At 42.0% G+C, this 13,257-nt stretch overlaps 1 protein-coding gene across 1 annotated transcript in view; it reads left to right on the forward strand.

The window, feature by feature from the left end:
* Nucleotides 1-2,033: 2,033 nt before the first annotated feature.
* FBLN1 (fibulin 1) overlaps nt 2,034-13,257 on the forward strand; it is an 81,772-nt gene continuing 70,548 nt past the window's right edge. Inside the window, exon 1 of the mRNA XM_059816722.1 lies at nt 2,034-2,109. Coding sequence (XP_059672705.1) covers nt 2,034-2,109 — 76 coding nt within the window. The remainder of the gene's footprint in view (nt 2,110-13,257) is intronic.

Raw genomic sequence — 13,257 nt, forward strand, 5'->3', positions numbered from 1 at the left:
GCCTTTAATCAATTAGGAGAGGGTTTAAAGTAAAGTGAAGTAAGCCAATATTGAACTGAATCCAGGGTTTCTATAGAGGGGAATCCACCGGTTCAGTTAAGCTGGTACAAACTTTAGACAAGGTGTGATCTTTGTTAGTTGCCTCCTGCAGCTGTCTGATACGTGAAAAACAGTAGCTTGGAGGTTGTGATGAAACCCTGCCAAGGTCCCACTATAACTGCTCTAAGATCCTTGTAAACTGAGTTAGGGCATTTAAAGAAGAGACAGGAATAGACATTCGTGTATAGAAAAAGGAAGCAAAAAATACCCTCAAATAAAGCCAGCCCTCCAACTTTCTTCCCCTTTTCCATCTGACCATTCCTAATAAAATAGAAGGGGCGAAAAAAACAACCACCCCCAAACAAAAAAGAAACAGCAGTCGAAAAAAGATGACCTGGGCATGAAGAGTGTGGATAGGGGTCAGTTCTTTGATGTCTCTTCCTGCAGCAGAGTTAGGAGGCACCATGAGAAGGTTGGTGGAGCCAGGTTCAAAAGGAACAAAAGGAAATGGCCCTTCACACAGTCACTGGTAGATCCATGAAACCTGTTGCCAAAGGTTGATAAAGGTTTACAAGAACTCATTGGGAGACAGGGTAAATACCTGGAATAGAAATTCACTAGGGGCTACTAACTGCCCAGAAACCACATTCCACTGAGAAAATGCTCCAAACTCAAAGTAGCTGGAGGCTGGGACAGTAGTTGGGAGAATGATCACGTGTGTTTTCCTAGTTTGTACTCTTCCTTTGGTGACCGCTTATGATCATTGCTGAAGACAGGCTATTGGTCTAGTTGGACCCTTGGCCGTATAGTCATTTTTATGTTCTTGTGTCAGAAAAGAAAGGAGCAAGTAACCTGGGGCAGAACAAAACATGCACACTTTCAACGCTTAGTGCCTTAAATACTTTTTCCAGTTGGACATTTTGAGGAGAGATATTCAAAAGTTGAGTTATTGAGTAGTTACAAGAGGAACAGTCCAATCAGAGTCCCTATGGCACAACTACCAAATAAACACAAACTAATTTCCAACTGTTTGTCTGAGTAAAACCGAGGGCAAAGTATAGAGGGGTGATGAACTCGCCATTTGTTTCCATGCGCATTTGCCTGCAAATATTATCCCCTGCGTTATCTTTAAGATCTTGGCAACAGCATAGCCAACTGGGTGCTTTCAACTCTAGCTCTTCCTTTGACCACTATCAGTGTTTGTGTTCCTGTTTAAATAAGATAATGAGGTTTAAAAAAAAAGAAAAAAGAAGGGAGGGGAGAGATAGAGCAGAGCTGACTGCCTCAGTTGGGTTGAAATTCTCATCCTGACTTTTTAAGAGGAGGGGGAGGGCAGAAGGGAATTTTTTTTCCAGTGAATTTCATTGAAAGCTTCTAGAATCTCTCTCCTTTTTAAAATCCTTTTTACTGACAAAAGTTGTGTTGGTGTAAAATCCACGGAAAGACCACGAACGAGGGCTGAAAAATCTCCCCTCCAGAGGTTAAACCTTTCCTCCTCTGCTAGGTGGTTTCTTTTCTTTTGTTTTTCTTTGCTTTGCCTTTGTTTGTGGCTTTCTCCTACTTGGCACCGAGAGAAGTCGCTGCATTTCTCCTTCACAGAATCAGTCACGCCGGCCCTAGGTTCACGCTGAGTGTCTGTAAAGTTTTCCGAGCGAAAGGGAGTCACTTTCACAGCGTGTGTGGGGGTGGCGGGGAGAGAGGTAGGGGTATCAGAAGCAACAGGGTCTCTGCCTCCGAGCTGCGGTGGCGGCTCTCTTCTGCTAAGCACTTGCAGGCTGTATAATTAACCGGGGAGGCAGTGAATTAAATCTTTGTAAAGCCCACTGAGTGGGGGGTTCCTGCAAGCTCTTTTCCAACCGGTCTCAGGCGGCTGGGATAACATCAGAAACAGCAGCAACAGCAAGCAAAAAGGGGGGAGCCCACTGGACGCTGCAGGAGAGCCAAGCCCCCGCTCGGTGCGAGTGCTCCCGCCGGCGGGGAGCTGCGGGCGGCCGATGGACAACCTCCGCGGGGCCCGGCCGCTGCGGCTGCTCTTGCTCCTGGCGCTGGTGCCTTCGCTCCGGGGCCAAGGTAAGTGCGGGGAGCGGCGCCGAGCCGATCAGCGGGGCGTCCGCCGGGCTGCGCTGCGCCGCGCCGCGCTCTCCTCCCGCTGCCGCCGCCGTGGCCCCGGCGCCCGCGGGCCCGGCTCTGCCCCCGAGGCAGGCGGCGCGGGGTCCCGGACGCCTCGGCAGGCTGGGGGGCGCCGGCGCAGCTCCGCCTGGCCAGGAGGCTGCCGGCGGCGGGGCACCTCGCCGGCCCCCTGGGCCGGCTGCCCCCGCGGTGCCCGCTCCCCCTCCCGGGGCCGAAGGGCGCGCGCGGCGGCGCTCCGGCCGGCGAGCGGGGTCCCGCGGAGCGGGCCCCTGGGGCAGCGGGGCGGCGAGGTTTCACCTGATGTCCCCCCCCTTTCCCGTGCCCCTGGACGTCGCGGGCAGGCTTGAAAGCGCCGCTGCCACGTTCGAGTGAGCAGAAAGGCGTGGCGTGCACCGGCTCCGCCGGAGCCGCCCGCTGCCACCGCCAGCTCCCGCTTGCCCCGGGGGCCGCTGCCACCCGAGCAGGTTCGCTCTGCTGCGGAGGGTCGCTCCGAGGCTCCGCCGGGACGGACTTGGCCGCTGGGAGCTGGTGAGTCGGTCGGTCGCGGGGCCGGGCTGCGCTGTCCGCCCGGCGCTCCCCGCCCCGGGGCCGGGCACCCCCCGGGCTCCTGGTGGCGGGGCCGGCCGGACCCCGGGGGCGGCTCCGAGGCTTTTGCAGCCCGGCGTCCCGGGAGTTGCGGTGTGGCGGGGCGGTTGTGCGGGGCCGCTCTGCCACGAAAGGCGCCCGGCCGCGGGCGTCGGGGTACATGGCACACCACGAAGGTGATGGGTCCCGAAGCCGGCCCTCAGGAGAGGTGTCGGGTCTGAGCTGCTGGGGGCAAATTACGCTCCCCAAAAACGGGAAACGGGAGCAACAGTTACTTGAAATCTCATTGGAGCAGGAGGAATAGCGAAGCAAAGGGTGCAGGCTTTTTGAACTCAAAGTGTGAAACGTTTATGAATGATACTGTGTGATGTGGTTGCTTTTGAAAGTAGGGATCTGGATGTGCGCCATGAGTCCCCTTCCGTACCGTGCTTTTTTTTTTTTTTCTGTTCTCTTAATACTGTATGAAAAGAGGATATTCTCTTGATTTAATTCAGTGTAGTAATCCAACGCAAATATAACTGGTAAGATATGACAAAGAAACTACTTTTCATATGGTGATAATGAAACTCTCATAGCTAACAGGTAAGTGACTTTTTCTAGTAGAGTAATCCCAAGGACGCCAGTCAGAGTTGAGGCTTGATTATGCTGTACTCCAGGCAAACATTTACAAACATACAGTCTCTGGCCTAGGCCTAGGCAGATAAAAGCCAGTGAAGTAACTTATTTGTTACTATCGCAGTATTTTGGCTCTTAGATTTTCATATAGCAGAGCACTTGTCACAGATATCCTTCAAAGTATTTGCTTTTGATAGAAGGATGTTAGCCACTCCTTTTAAAGAAGGAGGGACAGAATAAAGAAGGTTGGAAAAGCAACATTTAGTGCCCGAATCCCAAGATAGCTCCTACTTTCTCTCAGACAACAGGGTACATGAGTAGAACTGTGGCTTTGATATATCACAGTAAACAGACATAGTAATTTTAAGTATTCAACATTATTGTAAAACACTGAATAATTTCTTTTTGTAATCTCAGTGTACATTTAACCTTAACTACTGGACTACTTTTTAGAAAAATGGTAAGTAATTAGATATATAAGTTCAGGTTTTCAAAGTGTTTTGTTAACACAAGGTATAGCCAAATCTGGCAATAAAAGTTATCCCAAGTTTTTATTCTCAAATAAAAATCCATACTCTTTAATTTCACCTAGAATTTCTACATCTTTAGAATTTTGAAAAGAGTACATTGGATAAAATTAGATTTAAATGCCTAAAAGCAGATGAGGATCCTTGCTTAGGAGACTACCTTTTGAAGAGCAGACTTTGATCAGGTGAAATAACTACTAGTAATTTAATAATTTAATCATTACTAGTAATTGTAACTGCTGTAAGAAAGATCTCTTTCTGCATTATTTCACATGGCCATCTGTGTTTTACAGGCAAATGAAGTAATTGCCTTGTGAGATCATGTTGTTTAAGTGCAGGCTCTTTGGGGCAGAGCCTGTGATCCTCCATGTGACTAGTATAAAGGGGCTTGGGGCAAAGCCGAGCTCTTAAGTGCTTTAGTGATAGAGTTGCCAAGTTACTAGGAAACATATTTCTGAACTACAGCTTCTTCCTAAGCTTGTTACCATCAGTTTTCTTAATTGTTTTTCCTTAGTAATGAATTGTCAAATCATCAGTATCTATTAAATAAAGTCCGCATTCTGAAAAAACAGGAGGGACTGCCTTCACTGGAACTGCCCAGTGCATGTGAATATAGATATGCATGTCATTCTTTGCAAAAGTAGAGGTCTTGTAAACCTTCTACATTTTATAACACAGCTTCGTTTTGTTGTAAACATTGCATTTTTTAAAAGAATTTTTTGCTTATCATGTAAACTAACCATCTACTGCGGAAGATTAATTACTTGCATCATTATGTCCAGTCAGTGTACAAATAGTTCATCCTCTAGCTGCGTCTTTGGCATGTCTTGGTACTTACAGGCACAGACAGTTTAACTCACTAAACATCTGGAAACATGTCTTTTCAGGGTGAGCTTATAGTTTGGAATAAAAGAAATGTTCCACTGACTTTGTGGAATGAGTTTTATTTTAAGATTATGATTTTTACATGTGCTTTTATAGCAGTAAATTTATAAGAAGTATATGGGTGGAGGTAGGACTTATAAAAGGCTAAATCTGTGCTTTTTTGCCTGCTATCTTAGACACAATCTCCCCCTAAAATCACATACTACTAAAAAATACAGTTCTAAAATATGAGTGCTATCTCTAAATTAGCTTTTAGTTGAGTTTCTTTTTAATAGTACATTTTCAGGCATGACGTTTTATTGCAATCAGGGAAGAGCAAGATGTTAAACTCTTGTTTTTCATCTGTGTAATTGAAAGCAGACATGTTAGTGAAATCCAAGATGAAAATCCATAAACTAGCTTATCAAGTTACTGCAGTATATTTATACTATTCTGTCAGATTTCAGGCATTTTCTGATAGCAGGTCAATGCATTTTCAAAAGCTATTTATTTATTGTTACACTTTAGCTCATTCTGCAAGTTTTGTATCAACTTTACATGTGTTTTTAATAAATAGTTGTGTTAAGACCAACTTGTTCTACAATACTTTCATTAACATTTTCTAAAATGAAAGATGAGTCTTAGCCCTCTGGGACTTGCGAAATAGAGTTACCTGGGACCATAAAAGAATTTAAGTTTAGTTTTGTGAGTTATGGGTAGATCTAAAGAAGTAGATGGCAAAATCAATTCACTAAAAAGAGAATATGGGTTTACTAGATGTAGTAAAATGTGTGCAGAGAATAAAAGGGGATGAGACAGAGAAGGTCAAGAAAGAGAGAGCTGAAATCCAAATAAAAAAAAAAATCAGGGCATGGGCAAGAATTTTAATGGTAGCATAGAGTGGTTTCGTATGAAAGAGATAAATGAACATAAGCTTTTGTGAAAAAGGTAGCAAAAAGTGATGGTTGACAGTGACAGGGAATAAGGAAAATGAGTAAAGTTAAGAAAGAACAAAATAAGCAGATCATTTTAGCCAGAATAGGCAAGAGTTTTTGTAGAGCACTCAGGAAATGTCAGGCACATATATTTACGTGTAGATTCAATGGAAGGAAGTAGGCCGGGTGTTAAGATTTTAATAGTTAAGTCATCACATATAATTAAACTAGGAGAGTGAATAACATTGCTCCAAGATAAAATGTAGAAGTGGAGGCAGAAGATTGAGAAGACTGCAGCGTGAGAAAGAATAGAAAAATTGTCCACAAAGAAGTCAATGAAGGAGTTGTCAGGGGCAAGAGGGAAAACAGTGGAAGAGGGCAGAAGACACAAAAAGACCAAATATGAAGGAGGGGAAGGGTCAGTAGAGATCAGTGAAGAGCCCTAGAAAAATGTAAAGAATTATTGGCCGTAATATTTTGTGAGTAAAGACCAGTTTAGAAATGTTCAGGTAAGTGGAGAAGGAGTAGTCAACATAGTATCTACGAAGGTGATGTACTGGGTAATTTGCAGTGATAGGGAGAGTGTGTACAGTAAGGGAAAAATTGTGACAATAACCTGCCTGTTTGTCAGAGCGGGTGATGATTCTTGTCCTGCTGAAATCATCTCTGGCAAGACACTGGGACAGTCCCGTGAAAGTTGTGTTGAAAGTCTTCTCTGATCAACAGGATGCAACCCTTCTAAAGAAGGATGTCCAGTGCTAATGCTTTCCTGAATACACTGGCACATCTTTGGCTAATGCGTTAATGAAGCTTCTTGCCTTCAGTTTTTTTAAACAAGTAACACTTTTTTTCCCCAGCACTCATGAGTACTTTGTCTCTGCTTTGTACGTAGTATAATCTACTTCAGACTTCTTAAAAGTTCTGAGAAATTGCCCTCTGGATTTCAAGGATGTGCTGTTGGATCTTAAAAAGAAACTGGATTTCTAGATTCTCAGGAATTCTCATTCAAATTCTTTTCAGTTAATCAAATTGATTTAAGATTTTCCTTCAAAGAAAGCTGAATGACATCTCTGAAGTTTTGGGTACTTGCCACACAAGTATAGGAAGTACATTATTTACTGGATTACAATAGCACCCACAAACGACCCATGCTGCACAAGCATGTAAGATGTTCCCTTCTAAAGGGTTCACTTTTGACTCTAGTACTGCCAAAATCTGGATTGAGACCTTAAGCATAGTAATAAAGAAAGCAATATCTAAAAAAATCTTTCTTTCAATGCTGAAGTAAGTGTATGGATATATAAATACTTTGTCTGGTATATTCCAGCTTTTTTGGATGTTTCCTAGTATTTACTAAGCACTGGAAGGATATACTGTACAAATGCTACCAGCAGTACATTCATTCAAAATACTAGTTTTCCAGCTTTGAAGCTCTTATCACTGACTAAATTCCAAGCTCAGAGTACTGAGTACTTCTAATATCAATACTTAGGCAGAAAATCTGGAAGAGCTAGATATCAATTTGCAACTCAGTATACATAATTTCAATAATGAGGAAAATCTCACGGAAGAGTTCTAGTAACGCTTTCTCCAAAAGAAAACCTTTCCTAAATCGTTGTTATATAAATATATACAAAAATGGGTCTTTATTTTCTCCCTGCTCTGTAAAGTCTGCAGTTCCTTCTGCGTTCATTAGTTACTTGAACCTTGTCCCATTGTGCTATAGATTTTATCCCATCTACGTAGTGTTTCCAGACTATTCTTTAAATGTGACAGTGGTAGAATATCAGAATCTTTCATCATTGTTCATCTTTTATTTTTTTTTTTTTAAATCCAGCAATAAATATGCCTACACAGTAGATATGTGTCACTTAAGCAGTATATAAAAGCATAGTTATTCTTGATAATTTTCTGGTCAGATGAAAATAGAGAAATCCCAGTGTGAAAATGTTTTTCCTGTAACCATTTCACATGAGAAACTATAGAAATGCCTGAGCATATATATGTTTGATACTCTGAGATGTGCCGCTTTGTCATATTCTCATATGCTTCCTATTTAAATTGCTTTAATTTAAATATATTTAAATTGCTTTAATTTAAATATATACATAGTTTTGGACTTGATCGAAAGCTCTTTAAGGTCTATCTAAAGATTGTCATTTACTACAGTACATCTTACATCATGGCCTTTATACAAATGAACAGGACTAACAATAGATTAATTGTCACATCTTATATAAAACTTACTAATCACACTTTTTGTTTAAGATTTGAAATGAGAAGTCAAGAGAAGATAAAAATTTGTTCTTAAATGAGAAAGAAAAAGTGCCACTTCAGGCTATCAACACCCTGTGAAGTAATTTCATTATTTGCATGATTTTTTCATGCAGGGAGGAGTGAAGGACAAAATTTAGCATGTGCTTGTCAGAAAGAGCAGTTCCTGTTCTTCCATTTAGGAGTCTTTTTTGTAGGTCCACCCATGTCATCTTGGTGAGATTGGGTTCTTTAGGTCACCTGTGTCTATCAGAGCTGTGAATGTAACCTCTTTTTTCATGTTCTTGTGAGTATGTAAAGTCTATGACAGCCACTACTTATATGGTGATGACTCAGTGGACTCCAGTATTAAACTTCTCTCAATTTCTCCATGACTTCTAGAAATCGTCAGAACAGCCTTCAATGTTCTAGTTTTAGTATCTTTCAAGCTCCCGCCCTCTCACAGAAGTCCAAAAAATAACCTATCCAGAAAGATGAAAAAATTAAAGTTAATTTGAAAAGACATTCACATGAAGTAGCAGTCTTCAGATATAGGTTGCTGAAGTGTGTAAAAGCCTGTGTATAAGAGGTAGCTACAAAGGAATGGGTTTAAATGGGCTTTTGGAGCAGACAGTGAGGTAATTTATTACTAAAAATTCTCTGTCATTAGGGACATTGAAGTATAAGAGCTTGTTGCCTGGAGAAGTTGTGCAATCAGCCTGACTTGATATCGTTATGAACAACTAAATAGAAATCTGCCTAGAACTGACCAAATTCTATCAGTTCTGCCTGAGAGTAGTGGGTAGGACAAGATAACCTCTTGAGGGCTCCTACATCCTTATCTTCTGTGGTATTTTGATATGTATATAGGATGCCTTATAGTCTTTCTGCAATAGGTGGAGTCTTCTTTTCTGATTTTTTTTTTTTAGTAGCCCATTGCCTTTTTTGAAAGATTTTTTTTTATTAGAACTTAGACAAAATAAAAAAAAAAAACCCACAATAAAGCACTTACTTTCCCCACCAGGGAAAATAAGGCATGTTGCAACAGACCACTGCCTCCCTTAGGCCTGTCCTTATCACCAAACACAGCAGCTACCTCATCACCAGCTATTGCTGTGAACAATTTTAAGAGCTTCTTTTATTAACTGTAAACAGACACCTCGTAAAATGAGGTTTGGCCATATCTGAAAAATCCCCCTAATATGTGATGGCCACTGCTGGTGCTACAAGAGCCACATTCCCTATAAATGAGTGTTCTCCAGACCTAAGAAAATTTCCAGTAAAATGCTGGCTGTTTTAAAACCAACCACAAAACACAATAACATACCAGGCATTTCCTTTAGGGTGCTGCTGCTTTACTAAGTGTGCTAACTGTGTTTCTTTAGTTATTTCAGCTATCCTGGAATAATCACACTCAGCTGAGAATTCAGCTGAAGGTAAAGGTTCAGACCCTTTAAGCCTGTTTAGGGAAAATATTGTATTTTTTAGCAGCACATGAACTGTGAGTGATTGTCTGTCAGTCCATCAAGATCCAATACGACCTCCACACTTGGGAGAGAGAGCAGCACCATTTTCATAGGCCCACTTTGAGGGCAAAGAGTAGTCAGGAGCAGTACTGGAGAGGGACGGCTGGTGATGAACGGAGCCTTGCAGGCTGCCTCAGATGCATTGGAGACTGCCTCCTGGCTTGCACTGCTGTGGGGATTACAAGAGAGGGCATCCTGGCACCAGGTGTCATGCGTTTGTTACGAAGTTCAAGCTGATATAGTCTTTAAGGGAACATGTAAGAACAACCCAGTGAAAGGACTAAGAATAGGTTACTGTCCAAAGGTGACTAATGACACAGCTCAGCTATGTCTGTTCATCTTACTCCATCCGTGTATTGCCATATTTCATGTATGGTCTTGAGGTAAACAAGAACATCTCTGCAGAAAAAGGAAAGTTCCTATTCACTTTACTTCTTTCTCTGCATATAAAATGGAGGAGAGGCATCTTCATTCCAACTCCAGTCTGAAGAGATCCAGCAAATAATCACATCATCTCAGATGGAGAATGGTAATGCTTTCCTGCATCGCTCCATTACTACCAATTCAAAGTATTTGTTTCAGGGAAACATGAGGCCAGATTTTCTGTTGTATGTCTTTCATAGTTTCAGGTCTCCATTCTTTCCTCTGCTCTGTGTGCCTAATCCCTAGGCTTACACACAAGATCGAGATGCAACAAGGCTGTACTTACCCCATGTTAGTCTATTACCAGTTGGACCTTTGAAGTCAGCTGGCTTCCCTCTTGTCTAAACATGTCTCTGGGTCTATTTGATGCCTTGAGTGGCCAGCCAGAGTGTATTTGCATTGCCAGAAAGACCGTTTCCACAGTTTGTTGTAAGGACAGCCAAAAAATCAAGACTATAGGTCCCAGCTGCCAGCAGTTGACTGACATCCCTGCTACAAAGGCAGCTGACTTGTCCACCTAATATTAGCCAGGTGTCATTGTTTCAAGAACAATTGGTTTGGTGTAGCAGATCAGGCCAAGCACACTTCATCTGCCCTGAACCTATAGCACAGCAGAGCCTTGGCCAAAGGGATATGCAGTTGCTCTGGTTTTGTGTCAGGAGAGTGCAGATGGAAAGGGAAGTTGGAAGACAAAGAATGTGACTCTGAGTAATACGGATGGCTAGTCTGTCATTTTGAGGATCAAATTCTGTATGCAGACTTGAGGGTTTTTTTCAGCTGACAGATGGATGAGCATCACTATTAAGATGGTTTTCTTGACAGGACAAGAAGGGTTTAATCAGAAAGGTATGCTGTGAAAGTTGAAAGTATTTTTCTTACTGGAAATCTAAACTAGTGCATGTCTGTTGTAAGCATGAGTTCCAAAAATTCTGGATGACATACTGTTACTGAAACGTGTTGGACTAGTGCTGAGCTTTCACAGAGTCCATCTGCTGCCTGTATCTGCATATGCTGAGAAATGATAATCATGTTTTGTTTTCTCACATTCCATAATACTGAGTCTATTACAGAGTAAATTGAGTGAAGGGCAAGACCTACACCACATTTTACAAACTTAATCATTTAATGTGCTTGAAAGATTGAAAATGTCTTAATAAGGAGGTGTGACTTTGGCCCCTTGACCTGGACTCACTTCCAAATCCATACCCAACTGGTTATGTGGGCTGGGAAGTCGATGAATTTGACGGACACATCACTTACTGCACTGATGAACTGGAAAGCTTTACTAGCACTAGCTTGATAAGCCCACCTAGGCTCAGGTGTAGCTTTGGTTTGATATTATCATCAGCTTTATAACTGTTCCATAGATCAGCACTGAGTAATGAACAGCTATCTAATCCTGGACTGTACATAGGCTTTTCCATCCTCATCAGCTGTACAGAATAGCTGCTATTGAAGATTGTTACTTAAAAAAACTATCCCTTTTTGATCTAGCTGGAATGCTACTGCTGTGAAAATTATCCACTCCTTTTTACTTCTGCTTATTTTTTGCACAATTCCCAGAAACAACTCAGGGTTTGTCATTCCAGGAATCATGCTTTTGGGTAACATTCTTAAGCTTATCTTTCTTTTGCAGAAAATATTCACTGTAGCAGCTGAATAAGCAATTATTACATCATAGAAGTCTAAGGTTATACATATTTTAATCACATTTCTTGCTTTGAACTCCCACACAGTATGGCAATCCTGTTAAGATTAGCAAACTACCTTTTTTAAAAACAACCATATGTTCGTACACATTTTGTCTATCTAAGCATAGTTCATAGCTAGCACATGAATGCATCATGTGCACAAAATGTTTTAATTTGTGTGACCTTTAAACGCTTCTTAACTGATAGGTCTTCTTCATGACAGCTTCTGTATAATTAGTGGTCTGAGTCCCAGCTGTGTTTCTACTGTCCTCTTCCTGAGACTCCTGAAATCTCTCTCAGAATACTACGTATGCCATCTTAACATCAGGACAGGCATCCTGGCTGTTATCATGCTAACACGACTCAAGTTCTTGTCGATGCCCTGCTGCTGCACATACTTTTTTACAGGGACAAAGTGGTGATGAAGCTGCGTTTGATTTTATCCAAAACAGACTTGGATTTTTCCTCAATTAGTATGCAAAATTACTTCATCTGAGTGAAAAGGAAGTAAACATGGTACCATCTTAAAAGATCTCAGGTTTATCTTCATATTTTTCTGTCTCGTGATACCAAAAAGCTGAACAATTGCTTCACAAACTTACAAAATGGACCAGACAGTGTATTCCTGCATGTTACAACTTTCCTGTAGGGTTTCTCCCTCCAAATAAAAGGGCACATTTTGGTTGAACACAGACAATATCATCAGCCTTTCCCAGAAGTGCTTTGTCTCTCAGATGCCTGAGATTTCTGTGGCTGATTTGCAGGAAACATTATGCACTTGGCAAAACAGTTGAAGGGGCAGCAGGTTCAGAAGAGCAGTGCTGTAATTCCTATTCCATCATCTTTGGCACGCCAGCACTGAGGGGTGCCATGAGCCCATCAACAGCAGTAAAAGACACATGGTCACATTCAGAGAAAAAAGAACCATCACTTTCTGCACAGTAAGTGAGATTCTTCAAGATGTTGTAATCAGAGTAGTTTCTACCATCTGCTTTCCACTATCCCCTCCTTTCAGACGCCCTGCATTACGAACTTCTAGTTAGGAGAAACTGAGGAGAGGCCATGGCACCCCATGCTGTTGGTTCCCTGAAGAGGGTGTTAAGGAAGCCCAAATGGCCTCAGTGTGTAACTGCTTGCCCAAAGATTTTCAACTGGGAGCCACCTGAATATGCACATGTACAGCTGAGTCCACAACACTGGCAAGATACAGGTATGAGATGGTAAGTTCGACCTGTTTTTAAACACTCATTGACAACTCTTGATGCCAAAATAGTCAGAATCGATTTCCAGTGCCATCAGGAGCTGACACCCAAAGTGTGAGACATGTACTTTCTGAGATTTTGAAAGAGTAGAGATTTGTATACGAATGACATTTTTAAAAGCAAACTGCAAAGCCAAGCTAGAGAAAATCTTTTTCACTGTTTCATTGTTATGTTTTAGAAGAATGGCCTTGAGGGTGGAGTCCTTCTTTTTTTTTTTTACTGCTTGTTTTTCACTTCCCTCTATTCTCGAGAGATTTTTGGCAGGCTCTTTGGAGGATATGAATTGTGATGTCACCAAAAAAATGAGTCTGGACCACAGTTCTCCCTCAACAAACTGTCCGAAATCCTTCTTTGTCTGGATGCAGTCCTACAGACGAGCTTGCTTAGTTTGGCCTGCTTTGAATTCT

The sequence above is a fragment of the Gavia stellata genome, chromosome 4, assembly GCF_030936135.1.
Source record: "Gavia stellata isolate bGavSte3 chromosome 4, bGavSte3.hap2, whole genome shotgun sequence".
NCBI classification, from domain to species: domain Eukaryota; kingdom Metazoa; phylum Chordata; class Aves; order Gaviiformes; family Gaviidae; genus Gavia; species Gavia stellata.